The sequence below is a fragment of the Leptinotarsa decemlineata genome, unplaced genomic scaffold (genome assembly GCF_025532065.1).
Source record: "Leptinotarsa decemlineata unplaced genomic scaffold, Ldec_3_MD MMD2_P_RNA_scaffold_6, whole genome shotgun sequence".
NCBI lineage: Eukaryota > Metazoa > Arthropoda > Insecta > Coleoptera > Chrysomelidae > Leptinotarsa > Leptinotarsa decemlineata.
The window spans coordinates 13,542,335-13,557,122 of record NW_027412533.1 but is presented as its reverse complement, the minus strand read 5'-3'; the positions used below and the strand labels follow the sequence as shown (position 1 = coordinate 13,557,122).

The window sequence follows — 14,788 nt, the reverse complement described above, 5'->3', positions numbered from 1 at the left end:
ATCCTTACAGAGTCGGCTTGAGGAGTATCAACACCTAATAATACACAACAGTGAATAAACAGTCCAAACTTTCGCTGAATTGAAATCTTACCGTTTTGAATATACTCTATATGTTTTACCTTTCAAGATGAACTAGATGGGTGAGTAAAATATTAGATTGATTGACAAATCACTTGAACTTCAATCGAAACAATAGAACATTCGAAGTTGAATGGTTCAAGATTAAACGATAAATTGTTACAACATGAACAATTTTTTCTCAATAACTCATTGGCGATATTTTACATACTATGAGTAAATTATTCCATAAACTTATTATGATATACATAAAGGTTCATTCCGGAATGATTTCAATTCTTGATTTGGATCGTAAAGTAGAAATTCTACAGATTATTCTCGTCTTATTGAACATTCGGAGAAATTGTTCCAAAATGGAAGATAGAGAAACATATTGCTTCATAACTTCGATAACTTTTTATACGAAGAAATAACAATTCTTCCATTTCAACCATTCGCCACACTTGTTATCATACTTTGAAAGGTAACTCCTCATTATGTAGACTCTTGGAAGTAACTTGTGGTAGAACAGATAACTGATAATGTATAAACATTATCCCATCCTTTATCACTGTTCAGGTACATGTGTTCTTCTCATCAATGTATCTATCTTATTCCATTATATCGAGTTATCAATTTATATCTACCTACTCGGTTTTATTAGGATTCTTTACTAAATGCCGTTTCTGGTACATTGACTCAACAACAGATTCAAATTATGTTTCTTTTTCACCCATCTTCATTTTCATAATGTGGCATGAGAATATTTATTTATACTTTTTGTGTTTTGACTTCTGTAGGATATTTTTAATTCTACAAGCAAATCTCGACTTCTCATCGAAGCACAAGAAACTTCTGGTTGTTTTAATGAAAGCACGACCATTTGTCAGAAAATAAAAAATGTCACCAATTTTCTCAGTTATCTGTCAATCTCTATATCTAGAGGTTTTGTAAAATGCAGTGACGGCTCGTGCATTGGAGAACAGGGGAGGCTAAACTATATACACACAGAAAAGCCTGCCGAGGGCGCGAACTTTTTCAAGTTGTTGCACGCTTTGCTTAATACTAAAGTTGGGGCATGGGCATGACAATGCGTAAAAAGTACATGAGGAGCTATGGACTTTATTTTAGTTTGTAAACCATTTAAATGGCCGGCCATGACCGCATCCCCATCATAGGTTTGCGCAATTGACTTTTGCCTAAAATTATAGGTGTCACACGTACGAATTAAAAAATTAAACAAATCGTCAGCAGTGCGCCCAGATGAAACATCATGAAAACCCAAAAAACGTTCTACCACATTACCATCTTTGTCATATTTAAAAACGATTGAAAGTTGTGATGTACAGGTAATATCGGTAGTTTAATCAATTTCTTATTCAAAAAAAGAATCACTTTCAATCTCCTTGGTTATATTTTCCTTAATAATATATGCCACACTGTCTATAGTAAGCTCATTTTTGATAGTTTGTGAGGTGCCCGAAAAACGCTACCGTTTGAAAAAGTGCCAAATTGTGAATCATATTTGCCCCATAACACGAGGTAAATTTTTTAAATCGGAGTATCCTATTTTAGACTACGTTTGGTATTCGTTTTGTACGGAAAATAAAACACAGGGCCAACAAAAAACTTTTTCACGTTTAATGGAGCCGGTTAACCAATCGCATTTAGCGTACCAACAAAAATTAAATCCTCGATTTTGTCGATTATCTGACGATTTAATTGAAATCAAATTTGGTTGAGGCCTTCCCAGAGTTTTAATAATGTAAAATTTATAATCATAAGATGAAGACTTAAAATTATTTGTCAGCAACCAATCGACTATATCGTCAGATTTTTTAACTTCGTCCAACTTATCCATAATAAATGAAAAAAAAAAACTTACCGAAAAGTGAAAACCTGAAAACACCTTGAAATTGAAAGGAAACACTTCAAAAACACATTGAAAATATTACCAAAAAGCACTGCTATAATATAATACTGCCTGTTTTATACACAAATATTAACAAGAAACACTAAAACGATTTACCGAAATATTTTTCAGTCCCGGTCCGTAACGGCATCCCTTTCGAACAATTAAATAGAAAATAAACGCAGTCGTACACTTACGGAGAACAACTGGAGGCTAGCCTCCTCTGACGCTATAATTTCTACTGAAATTACAAATCGGGACGTATGTCGCTGTTTGGATCGGTCTCGTGGAGCCTGTGTTTTATAAAGCGGTCGGAGGCTTGGCTCCCTTGCAACGTATGCCATTTATTTTTTCGGATGGATGGTTTATTCGTTATTCGTTCATGGGCGGTGCGTTTGAGTTTTGTTGATGCAGGATACAGTGTGGTACGTAATCCTAGTTAGTGATAGTGTTTTTCGGGCATATTATGTATTTATATTCAAAATTATTGGTAAAGTATTCATAGAAAAAAAAATCATAATTATTTGTCAATATCTTTTAATTTATTGCGATGAATAGCCTCAAATTTTATGGGGAGGCCAAGCCTCCCTTGCCTCCTCTGACGAGCCGCCGCTGGTAAAATGTTGATAAATGTGTTTGGTCAGTTACAATAACTTTTTCGTGTATTCTGAAGGATAGTGTACAAGTTGACATGTATCATTCATGGGAAAAAAGAGAAAATAAAATTCAACTATCACTAGTCAAGTGATAGTGGTTGTTTCGAACTCAATTTTATTTAATAATTTAAATAAATAGTTTGAATTCAAATTTTCATTTATTAGCTAATTCACGAACTATTTCCGATGCAAATTGCATCCTATCACGGTACACCGCCGATGAGATAGTACATTGTATAAAAATTGCAATTTTCTTTTTTCCATAAGTTTACTAGTAGGTGGATGATATTCAATAAAAAAGAAAAAGAAAATTCTCAACTTTGCCTTCACTTATATAGAACTGATTTTCAGGAAGTTGTTAGTTTTTATAAATTGTTTTTACATATTTACGACACGAACGAAATATTCATGTGTAATGAAAAATCATTAAATTTTTTCTTGTTCTCTACTAAGGAGCCATCTGATGACCCACTTGATACTATAGCTTCATGAACCTATTACATTTTTTTCTGTTTTTCATGATGCATTTTACCATAATTTTGTTCTTCACTAGTTTATACAGATCCTATGTTGGATTTTTCACATATTTCAGACCCTTTGTTCTACTTTTCAATGAATTGCTTGCCTCCTCTGAATTCTCTACAGCTAAGTTTGTATTACATCTTTGGATGGACAGTGTTCGGTGAATAGATCCCTACTCTCCTGAAGCAGATTTTCGATTCATTTCTCAAATGGCCACTTCACGAAGATTTTTAAATGTGGGCCACCTAGAATATTTTTCACCATTCCTTTCTTTAAATTCAAATAAAACAAACATCGACATGTTTTTGCAACGTATTCAAAAAACACACTTCACTGTAAGATTTTCACCAAACAGTGTTTTGCCATACAATGGCTTCTTCGGGCGTGTAAAATTAGTGAATCTCGCTCGTTTTCAAAATATTTCTAATAATAATTTACTTGAAGAATATTGAATGAAATCCTATTTTTGATAAGGATTTTAACTTAATCTCATTCCATGTTTGTGTGTGACGCCGGTCCTGCATTTCTGTCCCACTCTCCCCCACTTATGCAACAACGCCAGTTCTTGTTCGTAGCTGGACGAGCAATTAACACTCACCGGAAGTGATACATCATGTCGTAATAATGACCAACACCAGAATATCTTGCCTATCCTTTTAATCTTCTTATTCTTTCAGAAAAGTTGCCAACTTGTATCCCTTGTCTTCTGCTATATCTGCAGCGCGCTAAATATGTAGCGCATACACTCCCACTTTCGTAGTACCCGTATCTTTAGATAATTGCATTTCATGTCGATTCGATTTCAGGTTTTTTCATCCACTCTGCCTGCTTTAAGAATCTCAGTTATTGGCTTTAACCAATGTTTTAGAAAAATATCACGTCTAGTCTTAGAAATTAATGAGGGCTATGTTAATATATTTTTCGCAATTATAAATGCTGTTTTTTGTCAAATACAGGGTAATACTAAGTTGAGAGTATCCTGAAGTATTTTATGGAAAACTGTATTTTATTTATGTTCAAGACTAAATGAATAAAAATCAACAAAAATTTCAAAAATATATCAATCATTGCTTTTGAATAATCATATACAGCTTGTCAAATCTAGGAAGCGACTTCAAAATCTCGACTTAGGACCTACCCTAAAGATTCAAATTCTTCACTTCGTTTTCTCAAGAGCAGTAGAAAAACGTTTCGAACACACTAAACGTTTCAAAGAATTTTATGCTTGGAAAGAACTTGCTCTTGATTTCGCAATAGATAAAATCATTTTATATGTTCAAGGTGATAGTGACAACGACGTTCACATTGAGGATAGTGGAGTTGAACTTTCGTAATTTTCGATCATAACTTCAATTATAATTTTGTTTGTGTTTATTCATCTCAATAACAATAATATTTATCAAGAAAAGTTCCATTTTGACATTTAATTTTCAACCCAACATTTTCACAATGGGTCTTTCTACATTTCCTTAATAAATCCGAAATTTAATGCAGACTTCTGAAAAACAAACTCATTTAAATTGAATTACGTAAATACCAAATTATTATAGTAAACTAATAATTGACCATCAATTATAAAACCATCAACCTTTATTACTACTTGCGGCGAGGGCTGTACTCTCAGGCCACTCTAAAACCCAAATAGGCGCACCAAGTCGCACGATATATTTCATCCTTTCTTATCCTAATGCGTTCTCTGTCAGTATAGTGCATGCAGGTGACAAGCTGTATAAGTCTGCATGTGTCTATCAGAGCATTAGCCGGTAGGCAATAACCAAATATTAATTTTTTTTATAAATAATAATAAAAACTCATTGATAAAAATAAACTGGAATGTGGAAAAAATTGATGTTCACTGAAATATTATCGATAAACTGTCAGTTTTGTTCTACCATCAAAAGTTCAGCCGAAAACTTATTGCGTCAAATAAACCAGTGATAAGTTCAATTAAACAATTGTATTCATAAACTTTGCATACGAATTGTAGGTATAATAGATAGAAGAATGCAATTTTTATACTTAGTTTTTTTTAGATGGTCGACGTTTCGGAAAATAATTTTTTCAGCGTTCAAAAAAAATCACTTATGAACAACGCCTGAATTGAAAACAGCTTTTTTCTGGCGAAACTTTCAGTTTACTCTCCATTATACTTCAGTAAATTGAAATGAAATGGGCTTTGTTTATTTTTCAGACTGTAGAAGGTTATCCACTAAAAAACAGTAAGAAACATTAACTTCTTCACAAAAATGTCTTTAGAAGAAAGAAAAAAAAAGAATAAATGGAAAAATATTACAAAATAATAAATAAATTCAATTCAATTTTATTCTCATCAACGTAAATTTTATCAATGAGAAAATGAAACAGTAGTTATATAGAAAACAATGTTCGAAGCCTTTTTTATGTTTTTATTTTTTCAACATATCTGATTGATCGTAAATATTTTCTCAATGAGAATATTTCCTGAAGTCTTCGAAAAAAAACTTCAAAAACCCTCCACTCAATTTTGAAAATTGTCCAGTTTTTCAAGTAAACCTAAAATTTTGTTAATTAACAAGCATAACTAAGAGGAACTTTGCTATATGGTTTTCGTCGTCTCATCGTTGTTTATTCAAATATCCGCTATTCATCTAATTTTTTCCATTCCTCAGTATCCATATTTATTGGGTTGAAATATTTTTTTAAAGCGACTGAATCGAAAAAAAAATTAGCCACATCATTAATAAAATTATTGATATATAAAATACTTGGAATTTTGTATTTTTGTTTTCAAAAAATAAATCTATTCTCCTACTGAATCTCATATTATATCAACTTTTTGATACAAGAAAGTGTGATATGACATATCACCACAAATTATTGCTTTGTCCTTGTGACAGTCATTAACTAAATCAACCTCAACTTCCTCTGGTGAACTATTCCCACAAAATTTATTGGACGGAATTCATGTCGCTACAAAGCAGTAGAAAGTAAAAACTGAACGTACCATCAATCTCTCACCACCTATTTTTGTCAACTCAGTTATGAATCTTTTAATGTGTGCGATATAGATGTCAGTGGAGATATTGTGGCTAATATACTCATTTAATTTTAGCTTTGTTATTTTCCTGCGAAATTATGGCACAGAATTAGATGTGCAGACGTGACAAAAGGGGCATAAATATCGTTAGACGGTGTTTGGGTTTCAATGTTGAACGACAATTTCTCAAATAAGCTGCTCAGCATTTCAGTATCTGTACACATTATTAAATGCCTGACTCATTTGTTAGGGATTGAACTCAATGAAGGTAACAAATATTGTTACTGTTGAGTTAGTAAACAAAAACGAATTTGTACGTTATGGAATGAGCTAATCGAGAGGGAGTAGAAAATTATCCGACACGTAAAACAAGTGTGCCCATTTTTGTTCCTTTTTTTCTATGAGTCGTGTGTTTTTGAATGTCTACATATTATTTCGGTCAGATCCAAAATTCAGGTGGGATGTGATACATCTAACACTCTGACGACGAATTTATCTCTTCAGCTTAACCAGTATTCGCGGTATCGTTGATACGACAACTTGTTGCAGTTTTCTATAAAGCTGTAGGTGATTTTTAGTGTAGGTTTCTAATTGGTGTGTATATTCCGAATACGCTTTTGTTGATTCGGCTATTTTAATTAAAATCTTCAGTTGGTAAAAAACAGTTTTAAAATGTTTGTGAACCCAAAACTCGTAACAAACACACATACGTTTCACTCAAGAAATCGTCGCTATTGTTGATGTTGTTTCGATCCCAACTCTGCAACAATGAGTCTTCAATGTGAGAGTCTTCAATATGTTTTTATACCAATCGTATTTGTAACTAACGTTGATGCAGTTTTGTCGTACAAGGACATTTTCAAACGAATTCAATAAATTTAAATAATCAACAGGATGGGGGACTATTTATATTTTGGGAACTGGCAACACTAATGTCAATAGATAAAATGTGGCAACACCTTAATAAAGTTTGACATTTTTTAGCACAAACGTACTCACAACGTTTTGATGTACTAGTGCTATTTGTTTTGTTTACAGTGAGTTTAGAAAATCAATTTGACCAAAAAATGGAAATTTCAAGAAAAAGCTCTCGTTGGATTACTTTTCACAACTTTCGACGTGGATTATCTCAACAAGAATGTGTCGATGGACTCAGTTCTTTGTATGGCGATAAAGCACCATCAAAAACCACAGTGCATCGCTGATATAGTGAATTCGGTCGTGGTCGTAGTTCGGTCGTCGACGAATTCGGTGAAGTTCGTCCAAAATCGGTTGTTGTGCCACAAAACAGCGAATCAAATGGTCGCCTGTTTTTTCGCTCGAATGGCTCATGTGGCCACTGTTCCGCTTGAGCAACATAGAATAGTACATGGCCGTTTGTTTGCCGAAAAACTTCGGAAAAATTCTTAAAACTAGCCGCCGAAGACGAATCATTCTCCATCATGACAATGCGAGCTCCCACACGTCTCATGAAACAGGTGAATTTTTGAGCAGTCAAAACATCGAATTGATCCTCCATACAGTCCTGACTTGGCACTCAATGACTTCTTCTCGTTCCCGAGTATCAGAAGTAAACTGCTTGGTCTTTCTGGAGAAAAGGAATGATAATAATAAGATACAAGCAAATAAGTTATGTAAATCATGCACATAATTTTTTTTCAGATATACATAGAATAAAATAATGAAACGGGAGTAATTTTAAAAGAGGTTCGTTTTTGAAAACAATATTTTTTGACTTTGTAGTTTTCTGGGAAACTTTTAAAAATGATGACTTCATGTCATTGGAATAGACAAATCTACTCTCATCAGGATATATACACATTGATATGATTTGATAATTTTTTAAACCAATGAGGATGACAGAGTTCCATGTGAGTGACCTTTTTCATTAATACTCCGTCATATATAACGGTATGTAGCGTTTCTCTGGATTATATCTGTTTCGATTTCATAACGATCGTTCGGAATATAAACTGAATGAAAAATACTGATTTTCTCGTCATTCATTGTCCATAAAGTAGTTTTCTGAAAAGACTTTTACCTCCCAAGTAATTCAATGTTTACATGAAAGTATATTTTCCAAAAGGTTTTTTCTCCCAGTTTGTATCTGAAACAACAAAGTTACATATATTATTTACAAATCTTTATGAAGAGTTTTTATTGTGGCAATATTTCTATTGTCACAATATTCTGAAAGAGAGGAGCTCATGGCTCATTTCAATTTCATTTTCAATCACAATAAGGAAATTTATAATTTACCTTTTTAATTTTTCATCCTCAGTACAACTATAAATGAATATTGAGACTATGTCACAATCAAATTCATTGAAAACGTGTTTCGCTACACGGCAGCTTCATCAGTTACTGGTACAACATAAAAAGAATAATTTGCCTAGAACCAGAAAGTTTCACTACGTCGAATTGTCGTTACGACGTGATACAAGTGAATCGAAGGGTCCATTTGTCATAATGAGAAGAATAATAATGCAAGATTTGATGTAGTATCAGAAGAAGTATCAGCATTTTTTGCGACCGCATTTCTTTCCTAACAAATCCTAACTCAGCTCTCTGAGATCATTCTTTAAATTTTCTGAATAGTTCAACTCAAGTGTAGACCTGCACCTTGATATTGTTTTACTATTTTTGCGTTTTACGAAATATTTAGATAACGGCTCACTGTCAGGCTCCTGAAGAAAATTGATGGTTTGGTTGAGCATTTCATTCACTACGTCGTATTCTCATTACGTCGAATTCCCACCAAGTGAAACTCATTAGAATTTCAGCAACTTCCGTATTTTGGTGACGTCAGAAAAAGGGATAATTTTCGACGTAGTAGAATTTTGACGTAGTGAGAATTCGACGAAATGATACGCACTTATACAAAACAGCTTTCCGAAAAATTCAAAACGTGGAATTTACGACCTAGAGAAATTTTTGCGAATAGTTCGAATAAAAGGACGGAAAAGAAATTGAAGAAATTTCAGGAGAGTGGTGTGTTTCGCCCAATGCTATTTCTTTTCTATCTTTCATATGCAATGAAAATCACTCACAGTTTTATAATGAAAATATTTCAAGTTCAAACCACCGACAATAGCCGAGAATTGAGCACCTTGTCTGAACCTCATCTTCTTTATCAATACAAATGCTTTTTTCATGCATCGCCATAATCCCTGCCAGCTGTATTCCGAGAGAATGAACTCAATTAATTTCGAGTCGATTTCTATATTTAGGCAGCCCGAGTCTCTTTAAAGCCATCGCTGCAATGAAAGATGGCATCGTGAATGATAAAATCCAGTTGTCTCTGTAAATCGACGTCAAACCAGAGAAGATCGACTGAGTCGTAAAGAAGACCAGGGCTCATGACTCGATCGTGGCACTTCCAGTTCGACTTTTAGACAGCAGTGTTGAATTTATATAACACATGAAAGCTGTTGTTCCTAGCGGGCCATCACTCACTCACCCAAACGCACTAAATCAGTCCGGTAGTAAAGGCAGAATCAACATTTCCCAGTCTATAAACTCGACTCGAGTTTATTTGTTGGAATGGAATATTCGAGTTGCTCTAATGTGTTTCAATTGTTCTACAATAAACAATGTCGAGTGCTCAATGCATGTTCCCACTTGATTTATCGAAACGCTGTCCAAAATTATAGACGGTGCAGGTTTAATATGTAGATATTACATGGTTGCAGGTTGCGGGTTTTTGCACGGATTATTGATGAGCTTTGGATCGAACAACGGAACAAATGCAATTGCCTTTTATGCAACAACAACTAATAATTGTGTGTTATCGTTGACTGAATATCAAAATTGAAAAGCTCTGTTAATGAATGTTTGAAAAATTTTATTTTCGGTACTGCAAAAAGGAATTGATTGCAGTGCTGAAATGGTATAATTATGTTATAATTTTTATAGATCTGGAGACTGTATTTTCAATTGATGTCCACTGAGTGGACATTACTTGGAATTGCCTTCTCTTGGAAATTCATTCACTGAACCCATCGTCACAGGGGCTTCCAAAAAAACTAAGATAATGGGTTAAGTGAATAAATTCTAATTTCCTTCTGTCAGCGGAGTTTTGGTCATGTTATAAAACCTCAAGTGTTATTCGTGGCGTCTAACAAAACATAATTGAAAAATATGAGATATACAATACTAATAGCAATGTTTTTTACCACTTTTATTTGTAACTACAGTTTTGTCCTATAAGGACATTTTCAAACTTATATATACTAACAATGATTGATTACCTTAGTCCTTATATAACACCACTGTAGGTAATAATAGAGGTACTTAGCTTAATTGAGTACCTGAATTTTGTTTACTAGTGACAATGTTGATTTGCCAATTTGAAAACCGATTAGTAAACTAAATCGATTTGATTGTTTAACAGGTTGCACCTTTCCTTGCATAGTGCAAAATTTCCGTATTGTTTAGATTCGGAAACTTGTGGTTGCATGCCAAGAAATGGTTTGAAATCGTCGAATCATTCTCTACTTCGAACTAAGAGCAGAGAATAGAGTAATCTAAATTTTTTTCAAATATAACTTCATTTGGTATTGGAAAATGAGTAGTAAGATTATTTATTGATAGTAATGAACTAATGCCAAGATAACTTCTTTACAATTTCCAAAACCATGTTTTTGTGACTATACTTGAACAGATATCTTCCTGCAATTGCTTGAGATGTTATGAATATGTATTAACGTTCACGTGTTATAAAATCTTTTGCAATTGAAATTCACATTGAAACATTTGAAACTGGGTGGTTATTATTTAATTCTGTTTTCATTTTCTATTATCTGAAATAAATGTTTGTGTAACATAATGTCCTGCACACTGACATTCCCATCATTTTCATCTTTATTCTTCCAGTTATAATAGTTTTTTGTATGTTAGTTTAGTTTTGAAAATAACACCATGAATCTATTATGTTATAGATAATAAGTTAGGTTATGTTATGTTAAAAGGTAAGACCTCGTTAGTCCTTAGCTCGCCCAAGTTTCGATTTCTGAGGGTTGTCGTTCGTAGGGGTGCGATAGCTGGTTAACGGAAAAACATATTTCAAACATACTTTAAACAACATATCAAAATCTCATTTTTCCGATCCCTTGTAGATGAAAAAACCTTCAAACCGTTATTATAAAAATATATAGTTTTCCTGACCGTATTATTGTTCCGGTCGAAGTGAATTATGTTTCCGAACTCAATAAAAACAAATATTTTACATAGTGGCTTTGTTTCAGAGTAAGATGGATATTAAGGAATTGTAGATCTGTTATACTTTCAATGTTCCCTTTTCCAAGATATTCGCAGGTTGCCAAACCGCCCACGGCTACTAAATATACGTCGGCACACGTCCAATTTTATCCTCCATTCACTGCAACAGTAATACAGAACTGCATACTTCGCTTCTTCATACAGGATGTTGAAGGAATTTCAGCTGGGAGTAAATCTTTATCCAAATAATGCGTAACTTACATCCATCTTTTTAATGGCTTCACTAACGTTTTTAGGGATATTTTGTTTTTTCAACGTTTGACAAATGCGTTCGGCAATAAATTTTATGCAAGTGTAATTGGTGAAACCGAGGCGACTTGCAGGGAAAATGAATGGATGAGAATGAATCAAAGTATTTAGAGGAATGCAATTCTTGAAGTGACCTGAAATTAATCAAATGGTAAATGTTTTCTAACACACGCAAAATCAGTATCGGGTTGATAAAATTCTGATTATAGACAGGAAAATTCAATAGGAATATTTATTCTCTTTCTGAGTGAAAAAAAAATCAATACGAATACGGTTATTTTCTTTCATACCTGATACCTAATGTTAGTAACTTTTGACCAAATGAATGAAAATAGTATTTGATGATAATAATATGACACAATATGAGTATGGCCAACTCTGAATTGCATGCGGAGTCAGCAACATGCATATTTATGACTTCAGTTAGGAAACCTTGTAATGGTAAAGCTTCTACTAATGTGGATATAGCTTCATTCAATGCAAAAAAAATGTTGAGTTGAAAGTATTTCGGGTGGATCGGTTATAATCAAAACGGAGTAGCCAAGTACAGGTCCAACCACACATTTTCCACTCCAGATTCACTTCAGTTCAAAGAGTACTCTCATCAATACAGTTCAAGTGAAAATACACAAAGGTTGTAACAGTTGGAATGAGAATTCGCACAATATTTGGAATTGATTCCGAAAAATAATTTTCAATTGACACAAACACTTTTGAAAATGTTTGTTAATCTAAAATTCAGCTTAACTCAATATGTAATTTTATTTTAATCGAGATGAACTTTTATACATTATAGTTTACAAAAAAGAAAAGTTCAAGCCCTAATTGGAATTTCAATTTGGTATCTCTTGCAAGCTCAGTAATCATTTTTAGTTTTTTTTGGTGAAGGTGTCGGGTAGTCCCTTGTAGCTCCAAAAAAGGCAATTGATTTTCATTAGTATTTAATTTGTATAGATTTCAGACTATTATCTCTCTATTGAAATAGTGGTTTCGAAATTTCATGGTGTCTTTCTCTGAATCAAACCAACTTGAAGGGAAACAGTATATAGAGTGAATAGAGAGGGCTGTCGGTGGCAGATCATTGAAATTATGAGATGGAATTAATCGAAACTCAATAAAAATCCATAACGTACTCAAATAACACTTCATTGCTAGATTTTCAGTTTACAAAACTGAAACATGCGTTTCGCTATACAATTGCTTCCTCAGGCATGTTCATGTTGTATAGATTGTAATTATTCAATATATATATAAGAGGGACCTGATTGAAAATACCCAATGAAAAATAATAACAATACCCATAAGTATATGAAGTTGGCGTTTCCAACTCACGGTTTTGAATCTAGCAGTATTCAAATGTCTTCCCTCTGCAAAAGTCGAAAAATGTCCAGATCAACAACTGTCATCGGACAGTATAAACGGTCAGAATTGAAGGCAATATTGATTTTTTGAGTATGATTTGGAGTACAGTTTCTATTTTTGAACAACCTCTGATTCGCTGGATAGTAAAAGAGGCCCGACTGAATGACTTGTCTGGTTGCTCGATTTATCACCATTGGACAATTTTTTCTAGGTTTCTCGAAAAATATATGTTTTGTTGAGAAATGTATCGTTTCCCCTAATATAGACTTGTTTTCTTCCCAAAAAAATTTTTTCGCATCACCAATGAACATTAAAACCTATTTTGAAAGAAAACAATCAAATAGAATACAGTTATTTGGACACGGTTCATTTTTTCGAAAAATCATACCAGAACGGCTCTTATTTACAAGTAATTGGAATTGAATGTCAATGAAATATCATCGTATATGTGTATTTCTTTTTCAATATCAAGAAATATCCCAAATTATCATTTCAATGAAAAATAATAGATATTTAAATTAACGAAAATCCTTATTTTTGTTCAATATCTGTCAATACGATTAAGAGAACGATTAAGAGACCTCCACTTTTCTCATCACTCACAATTAACATATTGTTACAGACACCCAGTGCTAGCCAACTTGCCAACGAATCACATCAGAAACAGCTTGAGCTGCAGCGAAGGCAGCAGGAACACCTCCTGCAACAACAGCAGAAGTTGCAGGAACTCCAAGGCCAAATATCCGCCCAATATGCAGCTAGCAGTGCGGTGGGTCCTCAAGCAGGTCTCATGTTCTTACCTTTCCTGGAACAACTGCGGGGGTTGCAACCATCAGCAATGCCACCTGGTGTACCAAAATCGCCTCTTGGAAATCATGTGAGTGATAGAAATAGAAATGATTCACATCAAAATGCTATTATGATAGCGTAGTTTAGTCTAGTACCACTGATGAGATCTATGACAGCTCGAAAAACTGTCTGGTATTGGATCACGAATGCTATGTTGTTCAGACTCTGGCTTAAAATTGTCAGTAATGGTACAAACAGGTGACGGGATAATCAATTTGATAAAAGCAGCCGGTGTAGAGGAACTGAAAATATTTGACATAGTTGAAAAATCTTACGGCAAATATATCATGGTCTTCAAGTAAATATCTCATAGAGAATTTGATAAAATAGTAGTGCTGATGGTAAAGTAATCAAAAAATTTACTGAAAACTGTTATGAGCATACGGATTCCTTTGAAAGGGTTCAAATTGCTAGTTAAAGAAATTCTGGCTGATTGGTGAATATTATTCAGACGACGAACGTTCTGTGTATAAATAAATAGTTTCCTCTTCTAAGAGATTTAAGATGTATCTAATGAATAACAATGAATAGTGAAAATAATCCCATTCAATCTTCAAGCAACATATTTCACATATTAGGCCACGAATTAAATGGTATGAAAATTGTTTAAGAGAAGTGCGAAATTACCTGCAGCCACTTTTTACATAGTGACCCAATTGGACACTTTTGAAGGGAAAAACTTGTTTTCAAACTAGATAGATGACAACTGATGGCTATGCCTGGGGATCAAATTTTATGGAATCATGTTTTTGGAGATGTTCATTTTCAAAAAGTTGCTTAATTTTTTTCCCATCCGCATCATCCGAAGCCTACTTGATCAAAGTGTGCGTTTCAAAATCTACATGAAAAAACCTGAAATCTCTGTATTTCAAAGATCCCTTCAGC

The 14,788-nt window shown here is 33.6% G+C and overlaps 1 protein-coding gene across 5 annotated transcripts in view; it reads left to right on the top strand.

Moving 5' to 3' along the window:
- The window catches only part of Sox102F (transcription factor Sox102F), a 615,532-nt gene that overhangs the window by 585,558 nt on the left and 15,186 nt on the right, over nt 1-14,788 (top strand). For all 5 annotated transcript variants that reach the window (XM_074170029.1, XM_074170028.1, XM_023174652.2 and 2 more), the window contains one exon: nt 13,677-13,931. In XM_074170029.1, coding sequence (XP_074026130.1) covers nt 13,677-13,931 — 255 coding nt within the window. The remainder of the gene's footprint in view (nt 1-13,676; nt 13,932-14,788) is intronic.